Source organism: Seriola aureovittata, chromosome 21 (genome assembly GCF_021018895.1).
Source record: "Seriola aureovittata isolate HTS-2021-v1 ecotype China chromosome 21, ASM2101889v1, whole genome shotgun sequence".
NCBI lineage: Eukaryota > Metazoa > Chordata > Actinopteri > Carangiformes > Carangidae > Seriola > Seriola aureovittata.
This window is the reverse complement of record NC_079384.1, coordinates 3,424,427-3,435,664: the sequence shown is the minus strand read 5'-3', so window position 1 is coordinate 3,435,664 and position 11,238 is coordinate 3,424,427. Positions and strand designations below refer to the sequence as shown.

Genomic DNA, 11,238 nt, shown 5'->3' with positions numbered 1-11,238 from the left:
TAAAAATGTCCAACACATTTTAAAAGGTTATATATAACCCTACACTTCTCTCGTCTCAACTTTACTGTTAATATGTGAGTATAACTTCCTGTTTGTGGTCAGGTCACTTCCTTTTGACTGATGTTGGTTGTAATTACACCTGTAATAGTTCTGTTGACCACTCGGGGGCAGTGGAGACAAACTGAGTGCAGCATCAACATGTCATCACCAACAGGTTTGACAAACTTCTGAGTAATGACACAACATTCATTCATTCATTTGCCCCTCAGTCACATGACCACACATGATATTATGAGTCACTAATATCAGGCTCAGTTAAACTGGCTAAGACAGTTTTAAAGAAGTAGACTGTAGGACCAGTCAGCCGGCTGCAGGTACAGGTAGGCTAAACTAGTCTGCTTCAGTGTTTAACACTTCCTGGAGCTTTATGATCAGCTGATTGATGTAAAGTAATTTACTAAAACACCTAAATACTCAAATTATTAGGGACTATTTTCATCTGTGGATTGATACATGTTTGTTGCACTAACGCATATTAATGGGAGCACAGTGTTTCCCCGCTAACACTTTAGCATGTAGCATTTCTGAGCTAACGAGACAGATCTAGGTTACAGCAGCAGGAATTGAAAAGAAGAATCTTTTTATATAAAATAAAATTTTTAATGATGGTGAATATGATGCAGTTTACACACACACACACACACACACACAGTTGATTACAGTAGATAGTGAGGTCATTACTAATAACTTCACCTGCTTCAGACTGAAGCAGGTGTAAACTGTCAGAACCAATCAGCTGTTAGGATCTGGACAAATTAACTCAGTGCATGTTCAATAGTAACCCCATTTATTATCTGTGCTCAGTTACTGGTCAGTCACTGGTCTCTGTGGTCCCCCATTTACAACAGCAGCTGTGTGTCTGTCAGAGTCTGGTTCACCTGAGACCAGGTTCAGGTTCGAGCAACGTGGAGCATCTCCTCCACAGTCAGCAGCTTCTCTCGGGGTTTCCCTGAGGCTTCACCTCTGCTCATCTCCACCCTGTCGATCTTCTCCCAGTCTGAGAAACTCACCGGTTTCACTCCTGAAACACCAACACAGTTTGACTGATGAGACATGACTGGTGACAGAGACACTGATCATGTCAGACAGGAAGCATCAACGGTGTTTTCATTCACCATTTAAACACTGACTCATGATGAGACACGCAACACTTTCCTTTAGGAAGCTTCAGAATAAGGTGTGTGTGTGCGCGTGTGTGTGCGTGTGTGTGTGCGTGTGTGTATTGTTTGTGTAGGAGTAGGGTTTTCCCAACATAAAACCTTCAGGTACTTTCATGTATTCTCGGCTGGTTGCACAAAACACGTCAACAAGTCTTCTCCTCATCTCAGATTAATGTGATGAATGAAAAAAAAAAAATGAACGTGACCCAAGAAGATGAGTTTTGGAGCAAGAGACACAGTTAACGATGAGGAAGTGACTCCACATCACAGATCTGACCTGCAGTCAGTTTACCGGAGTCTGTGCTGCTGTTGAATTGTGGAACGTTTTACAGATAAGTGTTTGTTATTTAACCCCTCGTGAAATTAATTTATATGTCTCCACCTCTGTCAGATGAGTGACTGCTGTGACCCAACAGGTGAGGTGACAGGTGAGGTGACAGGACAGTACCTCTCTGTTCCAGCAGAGCACTGATGACCTGTGATCCAGACTTGGCAGCTGATAGATCCAGAACTCCTGACTCCATGTCGTCCAGTAACGACCGAGCCGTGTCAAAGCTGTTGTTCATCGTGGTGGCGATCACACCTGTTGGTCCAGTCTTCAGCCAACCACTGCAGTACAGACCTGGAGGGACACATGGACTGTAGTTCACCTGTGATCGGGTTTGATTATGTCTGTCTGTGTACCTGTGGACTCTGTACCTGGGGCTTGTTTAACACGGCCCAAGGTGTTCGGGACGATGGCGCTCTGAGAGTCGAAGGGCACCGATTGGTCGATGGGGAGGCTCTTGTAGCCGATGCTGCTGATGACGAGGCCGCAGGTCACGTCCTCCACTTCTCCAGTGAGCACCGCCCGGGCCGCCTCACCTGAACCCTGCTCACACACAGGTAACCAGCTTTAACCGAGCTCATACCGAGCAACTGCACACATGAAATCCTGTTTACCTCCAGCCTGGTGACCGCCAGTCGGATACCAGCCGTCCTGTGGCGTTCAGGGTCGGCCAGGACCTCGACGGGGCTCCGGAAGAATCTAAGGCCCCACGTCCGGGAAGCCTGGTCCCTCCTCTCCTGTTCCGTCTCACCTGGAGTCTGCAGAGCCGTCTTCAACATCAGCTCTGTCAGACGCTTCCTGGGCCTCGGTAAATCTGACGGCGACATTAACACTGAGCATCTGTCTGCTCTGAAAACACCTGTCTGCTCTGGGAACAGCTGTCTACTCTAAAAACACCTGTCTGCTCTGGAAACATCTGTCTACTCTGAAAACACCTGTCTGCTCTGGAAACAGCTGTCTACTCTAAAAACACTTGTCTGCAAATAAATTAATTAATATATGTATATGTATATATATATATATATATATATATATATATATATATATATATGTCACTGAGTTTGTTAAAGAGCTGAATTTAAATGATTTGTGTTCACATTATTGATAAAGTATTTGACTGAACTGTGACCTGATCAGATGATCAGATAATGTTAATTATTGAAATATTAAAATGAATAGGCTTGTAGACTAAACTGTTTCCGGTTGAGTTTGTTGATAAAATCTGTTCTTACTCTTCATCTTAAAACAGTTAACTGTTGCATGTGTGTGTATATGTAAACGTGTGAGTGTTTGTGTGCTTTCATCTGCTGTTGCATCAGCGTGAAGTGGCTGCTGTTTCAGTAAATATGGAAAGAGTGTGTAGGTGTGTGTATCTCAGAGCTGATGTGCAGAGCATATCAAGACAAACCTCAACAGTCAGGTTGTTTTGGAACATGTTCAGATTCACTGGTCTTCATCAACTTCCTGCAGCTACTTGTAAACATGAACCTGCGACACTTCTCTGACATTAAAATCATCACTGACAGTTTGACAACAGACACAAACCACCAGCCTCTTACATCATCCTTCACTCAGTGAGTCTGACGTTTAACACAGATCAAGGTTCTCGGTCAGCCCTGAGCGGGAGGCTGTTATCACTAGAGCAGCACCATCAGTCAGCTCAATGTCGTCTCTCTGACGACCACGAGGACGAAGACAAGGATGAGGACAGTGCCGCATAACGTCCAAGCTGCACCAACAGAACCTGTGTCTCCAGCTGACTGTAGATGAGCTACAGGACATGTTCTCACTGTGGTGAATAAAACCTGTGACTTGTCTACTTCTCTTGTGTTGTGTTTATACAGTAAAACAGAGAACAGACCGAAGTCTTCTCGTACCTTTCAGAGCTTCTGTGACTCCATCAAAGTCAGCCTCCACCATGTCAGGTCTGGTCCCCGGCAGGTTCACCATCTCTCTGAGCTCCTGCAGACGAGCAGAACAAAGATCGTCTACAGGTGAGAACACATGAACTTATTCTGGTTGATCGTCACATTTCTATTCAATTATAGAAACACTGAAACACACCGCGATAATCACAGACACCTGAGCAGCCAGGTGTTTTTCACATTATGTAAAAGAGCAAAAAAGGTCAATGACTTGCCCTTTAACCTTTAGATGATGATGATGGTGTGTTAAGTTCTAATGAACCAGAATAATCAGTTAAACAGACATAAACTGTGAGTTTTATTAGTTTATGGAAGGATAATTGAACTGTCTAATGAATATGAGTAATACATAAAATAATAAACTTTATTTATATAGCTCTTTTATTAACAAAGTTACAAGGTGCTTTACAGAAAGAAAAAGGGGAATTAAAAACAAACACATCATAAAACAGTGAGTTACATGAAAATATACATTGTCCATATCGTGGAAAAATAAAACACAATAACATATCAAACATTCATAAAAGCTTTCAAATAAAATAATGTTTTAAGAAGTTTTTAAAAGACACTTAAGATGGGGTAATGTGTTCATATCGCACGGTGCCGGTTAACGTCTGTGCAGCTGCGTAGTGTAAAAGTTGTAGTCTGTGAAGGGAGCTCTGCCTGATGCAGCATATACTGCATTACCACAGTCAAGGAGCGAGAAAATAAAAGCGTGCATGACCTTATGTAGAAGTCGGTTTGCGGCAGCCTGTGTTGTTCCTAAACAAATCCGACGGTTGAAGTGGAAAGTTTTATTATATTTATGTAAGGTCAATTTAAAGCTCAGTAAAAAAGAAAACACTTGCTATTCTATTCAAAACAAACTTTCTCTTGTCAAACCCACCTTGATTGTGCAAGCCACCTGTACAGGTCCTCTCCTGCCAACAATCAGCACCCGGCGGACCTGGCTGTGGGCCAAGGCCTCCAGGGCAGGCTGGGTGATGTCAGTCTCCTGGAACAAAGCAAGAAACATTTTTCCATCTCAGCCTCTTCAATAACGACAGTTTCCAATGACTAACAGCAAACCTGTTCTTCATGGGAAACTGTGGGAAATATATATATTTATATATGTACACTTATTTAGAGATTTGTATGAATGACATTCATAACACTGTAAGTTCATGTTTCAACCTGATCAGCCCAATTACACAGATGTTTCCACACAGAGGAAGCGACTGTAGATCAATCAGGTTCAGGTGATCTGAGCTGCAAAGTCGTAGTCAGTGGTTCTGTTGTTCTGGCTTTATGTTATGTTGTAATTTAGTACAGCACCACCTTTAGCTGTGCAACGACGTTACGGCAGAGCTGCTGTATCGGACTGCACTGTAATACACTGAGAGTGCACGAGTGTATACCTTTACATACGGGACACGTCGCCTTTTTTCTGGTGCCACTTTCCACTGTGAAAAAGAAAAATCAGTTCTTCTTCACTGCTCTGAAACAAGTTTACATGCTATGTAAAAACAGTTCCTGTCTTTTTGAGAGAGCAGAAGTTTTCCTCCGTTTTATAGTTTGAATCACATTTCTACGTGCAGGTATGAGAGAGCTGGGTGACAAGGTGCAATTTTGTAGAAAAAAGGTGGGTTTCTAAAGAAGGCACTCCTCTCAGCTGTAGAGGAGTGCCTCGGATCTGAGCACCCGTGGCACTAATTAATAAACTGTGTGGTATCGGTGCACAGATTAGTGTTTTGATACGATACAGGTGTTAGGGGCATTTGTTATTCTTGTATTATCATTATTATCAAAAACACGTGCAGAGACTGAGACACTGATCTGGCCTATTTCTTCTCATCTTGATTAAAGTTGTTTTTCTCCTCAGTCATCCTGTTGCAACGACTCTGACGATGAGATCAGCAGATAAAGAGTCTTCACTCCTCTGATTTTTTCGTTTCCTTCATGAGCTTTGATCATTGAATGTGATGCTGTGTGGTTGCTTCTGTTAAACGTGCATCTCTGCAGTTTGACCTTAATTAACTAGGTGTGTGTTTTTCACCTTCAACATGTCGACGGGAGACAGCAGGACTCTGGCTACGTCCAGGGCCACGTTACCTTGTCCCAGAATAACAGCTGTTTCACAACTCAGGTCTGGACTCAGCTGAACAGACAAACGGATAAAAGAGAGAATGATAGAGATCTGCTGATAAGAAGCAAAACAGGAAGTAAAAATGCCACAACTGATGTGATAACTCTCTGAGAATACCTATCTGATTTACAGGAAACTTTTAACATTTACTGTAAGAATACCTGTCTACAGCTGGGCAGCCCGTTGTACCAGCCCACAAAGTCTTTGGCCGAATACACACCAGCTAGACCTTCTCCTGGGACTCCCATAGTCCGGTTCCCCTCAGCCCCATAACTCTACGGGAGACACACAAACACACCATGAGGAGGTTTTATATGAAGGCGATTTCGGCTGCAGGCGGGGAATCGTCTCCTCGTGCTCTCACCAGTACGACTGCGTGGTACGCTCGCTGCAGCTCTTGGACACTCACATCCTTCCCCACATTCACGTTGCCGTAGAAGGAACAGCGCGAGTGTTTGGCCGTCTGTGTGAATGTGTTGATGACGTTCTGAAAAGACGAGGAGATCGGGAAGTGTTCAATACCGATTTTCTGGTTGCTGTGAGATCAGACCCACTGCATCTTCTCTGTGGTCAGTTGATTATTTCTCTTGTTCACTTCCACATGTCTGAGTTTTGGATTCTTGCTCGGATAAAAGACTGATAACGACTTTTTGGAAAATTTAAATGTGAGTTTTTTGTATACAAAACAATGAATAAACTAATTGAGAAAATAATTGGCCAATTAATCACACAGATAATAAATAGCAGGAGGCAGAGCTCCTGTCTGCTCTCCCACACAGACAAGAATCTGGTCAGTGCAGTGGTTTTTTTTCCCCTCAGGTGTGGTTTGTTTCTCATTTTCTCTTTACTGCCTGAGGGAAATGTGGAAACTTTCTGAGATTGCATCGCACACCACACATCACCTGATGTGAAGCAAAATTTCAGGTTTTACTGACATCAGTGCATCTCCTCTGTTTCAATATCATCACGTCCGGTTTCCTTACTTCCTGTTATAATCGTCTCATTGCTTCTATTTATAACTTAGTCATTTATCGCTCTGCGTGTGGTGGTAACACCTTGCACAACACTGTATGTAAAGTGTGATACAAATCAAGTCTGATCCATTGATAATACATATCTTAGAGCTGTACAATAAATCTAAATATAATCTAAATCTCAATGTGACAAAGTGCAATATCCAAATCACAGGAGCTGCAGTTTTTGTGATGAAGGTGAGAAACATAAGCGTTGTGGTTCTACAGAGACGCCCTCAGTCTACGAATCATATCCTCTAGGTGTCAAGAAAAATGTCGGTGAAGATGAAAAACGTCATTCCGACTGAAATCATGACTCATATCACAATGATTTTTTGCATATCGAGCAGCCCTACTTTTTTTTTATCTATTTGTATGTTTCATCATTAAGGAGGAAGTTATTATGGTGTAAGGAGGGTGTAAAGATTGAAAACTGATGAGACCAGAAAGAGAGACACATGCACACACACACACACACACACACACACACACACACACACACACACACACACACACACACACACCTCTTCCTTACATGATTTCCTGGCCCAGCAGGTCTGTTTCTTATCTGACAGGTTTATCTATATAAGTGGCTAATTACATTTTCCATCACACATGCCAGGAACATTTTTTCCAGACAGGCTAAATATTTCTGTAATACACCTTTCATGATAAACTGCTACAACAAACTGTTTCTATCAGGTTTCTCTGGTAATCAGAAATAACCGCAGCTCTCGATCTGAGCACAAACGAATTATGTTGCATTATAAAAGCATTCCTGCTTTTGTTTGTGTGACAGCTGAACACGGACTGCACCTGCAGCTCTTAATATAATAATAATAGTACAATAATACAAACAGTGCTGGTTCTCAGAAGCAGAGACCTTGACTTCAGGATGATCAGGGGCCACTCCAAACCGGACCAGACCGAAAGGGACGGGCAGCCGCTCATAGATGTCCACGTGGACGTGTTTCTGAGCCTGAGAGCATAACAAAAATAAAAAACACAAAAATGATTCAGATTGCAGTTATTAAAGTAAATGAGCACAGACAACAAACATTACACCTAAAGCTAAATGCTACACATGTTAGCATTTAGCTTAAAACAGCACTGTGTCTGCATACAGCCTCACAGAGCTGTTAGCATGATGACATTAGCATTTAGCTCAAAACAGCCTCACAGAGCTGTTAGCATGATGACATTAGCATTTAGCTCAAAACAGCCTGACAGAGCTGTTAGCATGATGACATTAGCATTTAGTTCAAAACAGCCTCACAGAGCTGTTAGCATGATGACATTAGCATTTAGCTAAAAACAGCCTCATAGAGCTGTTAGCATGATGACATTAGCATTTAGCTCAAAACAGCCTCACAGAGCTGTTACCATGATGACATTAGCATTTAGCTCAAAACAGCCTCACAGAGCTGTTAGCATGATGACATTAGCATTTAGTTCAAAACAGCCTCACAGAGCTGTTAGCATGATGACATTAGCATTTAGCTAAAAACAGCCTCACAGAGCTGTTAGCATGATGACATTAGCATTTAGTTCAAAACAGCCTCACAGAGCTGTTAGCATGATGACATTAGCATTTAGCTAAAACCAGCCTCACAGAGCTGTTAGCATGCTGCAGACTCTCAGTCTGATCGTCCAATAAATTTAACAAAGACCTGGAGAGTTCAGGAGACATGATGGGAAAAGGGAATGCTAATTCTGGTTGCTAAGCTAACACTTTACTGTGTCCTCGGAGCTCAGTGAGACACAGCAGGAAATTCACCGACTACAAAATGATACAAAAGGTTTTTTATTATAAACCTGTTAATGATGAATGATAATTATTACTGGAATATGTTTTATTTCTATGAGCCACTTCACATCCACAGACTGTTCTGTTACTTTTCTGAACCATTTAAATATTTGTCTCATGTCAGTAGACTGTTCAACATGAACAGAAACAGGAAATAACTCTAGCTCATGCTTTAAAGTAACTATAGAAAAAACCAGGCCATGTTAGGGACTAGTCACACAATGTATATGATGAGATCAACATGTACTGAAATAGCTGGTGACTCAATAAGACCTAATAAGCTCCATCTGCAGTGGCAAGAAAGTGTGTGAACCGTTTTCTACTGCTTCTGGTTTTCAGACAAACACAGTTTCCATAAACTAATATTTCACACATGCACACACAATTACAATCTTTTGTGTCTTTATTGAATAGAGCAATTAAACATTCACAGTGCTGGTGGGAAAAGTGAACTCTTGCATTTATTTACTGGTTGAACCTCATTTGGCAACAATGACCTCAAACCAGTTCTTCCAGTAGCTGCTGATCAGAGCGGCTCAATGTTCAGGGGGAATTTTGGACCGTTGCTCTTTAAACACAGCTTCAGCTCAGACATATTTTCAGGATGTCTGGTTTGCACGTTTCTCTTCAGCTCATTCCACAGTATCTTTACTGGATTCAGGTCTGGGCCCTGACTGGCCTGCTGCATCACCTGAGCTTCAGCAGGTGGATAGACACCCTGAAATTACCCTAGAAGAGACCTTGATAAACTTGAGAATTCATTTTCCCCTCGATGACGTGGCGGTGTCCAGGTCGAGAGGCATCAAATCAGCCCCAAATCATACTGCTCCCTCCACCCTGCTTCACCTTTGGGATGATGATGATGTTCAGGATGCAGAATGCAGAGCTTTTCTACACCACACAAACAATTTCTTCTTTGTTAACGTTACTGAGCGTTGTGAACAGCAAACTCCAAATGTGGGTCAAAGTGTCTCTAACCCACACCTCCAATCTGGTTGCATTGACAGGACTCCAGGTTTGATAACTCCTGACTCCAGTTAGCTTCTGTTGATGCCATTAGCCGATGGGGTTCACATACTTTACCAACCTACACTGTGTTAGTTTGAATGATGTTTTCAATATGCACGAAAACGAAACAATGATTTGTGTGTTGCCGGACCAGTATCTTGTGGAAAATCCAGGAAGACGAGCATGATGACATGAGGATTGGACAACATGTCATATCAACCTGTCAGACACTCTGTCACACTTTTTCCACAAGAGCTGAACAATTAATCAATATATTATTAAAACTGCAACATGTCCAAGAGCAATATCCAAATCACAGGAGCTGTGTTTTTCTGATGAAGTAACATCAGAGCGTGAGGCTACAGAGACGCCTCAGTCTTTAAATCATATTCTCCAGATGAGTGGAAACATGTTTGTTTTGGTACAAAACCAAAACAAAAATCAAACTATCATCACCATAATGTTTAGATTTTCTTCAGTGAAATTCAAAAAAATATTATCATTCACGCTGAAATCCCCACTCGTATCACAATCAGCTTCAGTTTTCATTCAGTCCCTTTATCTTTGGAGTATTGGACTGTCGCAGAAAATGTTTCACATCAATGAGCAGAACTGCTTTTTTTTTTATAGTGTTATAAAAAAAAACATTGATTTGCCTGGTATTTCATCTGAGTCTGAGATGAAAACACCTGGCCATAAAGGGTGGTAAATTACCTTGATCAGATGCTGTGCTGTGTAGAAACCTGCTGGCCCACTTCCAACAATACACACCTTTGGACTGCAGGAGGAAAAACATGCACCTGCAGAGTCAACAGAAGACAAAGCAGTGAAACTCTCTTAATCTTTAAGTTTGGAGCTGCAGTTATAAAAACATAAAAAAGGTCAGTGTCAGTTATCTAACTGAGATTTAAGCCACCAGAGTCAGGCATGAAGTTGTACATTATATTTTAAAGATATAAACGTGGTGTGTGCCGAATCACTGAGTGAAGTCTACTTTTTTTTAAAAAGGTGTGTAGTTTGACCAATAAACAACTTAGACAAATCATAATGGAGTAAAGTGTGTTAGCAACATGTTAGCATTGAACAGAGCGTTGGTTCAGACGGTGCAGAGACTCACCGTCGTGACGGCGACTCATCCACCGACCTCTCCCCGAAGTCCACAGCCTCAGCCCGGGGAGCAGCAGTCTGTGGCCGCTCATCTTCTCCTGCCACGGAGGCTGTCGGGCTTTAAACTAAGAAAACACTTTCAGTCCAGTTTGATGGTGTTCTGGTTTCTCGGCGACCCGCTTCAGATAGCAGCCTCTGCTGGACTCAAGAGCAGGAGGAGCAAAGATGAAACCCCCAAAAAACGTTGATGTTTCCCGGGAAGTTTTTCCCACAGGCTCCGTGCCCTCAGCTAGCTAGCTAGCTAGCTAATGCTAATGCTAAAACTTCACCACGTCTACGCGCTTCAAAACGCGTTTCTTTAATTCAATAACGTTAACTTCATAGTTGTTTCACAGTGTTATCACAGTTTTCAAGGCTGTACGTTGTGTTATCCCCTCAGTCGTCCCTGGGAAACCGACAGTTCAGAACGAAGGTTCCACACGAGGAGCGGTGCAGCTGTTTTTATATTAGCGCTTTTCCACGAGTTTTACCATCGATTGCCTTCAGTTTATGTGACACTAAATAAACCTGTTGACAGTTCTCTGTACAGTAAATGCCTCTCTGTTGAAAAACATTGCATCATATTAAACCTGAAGAATTAAACTTTGAAAATGGGACTGAATGATAGTTATTGTTTTATTTTCTGCCCATTGAACATGAACAGAA

At 42.1% G+C, this 11,238-nt stretch overlaps 1 protein-coding gene across 1 annotated transcript; it reads right to left on the bottom strand.

Moving 5' to 3' along the window:
- Positions 1–830: 830 nt before the first annotated feature.
- On the bottom strand, positions 831–11,219 carry fdxr (ferredoxin reductase). The gene is made up of 12 exons (XM_056365681.1): positions 10,544–11,219; positions 10,141–10,226; positions 7,495–7,590; positions 5,963–6,085; positions 5,760–5,873; positions 5,509–5,610; positions 4,360–4,467; positions 3,426–3,510; positions 2,163–2,362; positions 1,920–2,091; positions 1,669–1,842; positions 831–1,081 (listed from the first exon to the last, which is right to left on the bottom strand). The coding sequence occupies exons 1-12, from the start codon at positions 10,623–10,625 to the stop codon at positions 951–953; spliced, it is 1,473 nt and encodes a 490-aa protein (XP_056221656.1). The 5' UTR covers positions 10,626–11,219; the 3' UTR covers positions 831–950.
- Positions 11,220–11,238: the final 19 nt, after the last annotated feature.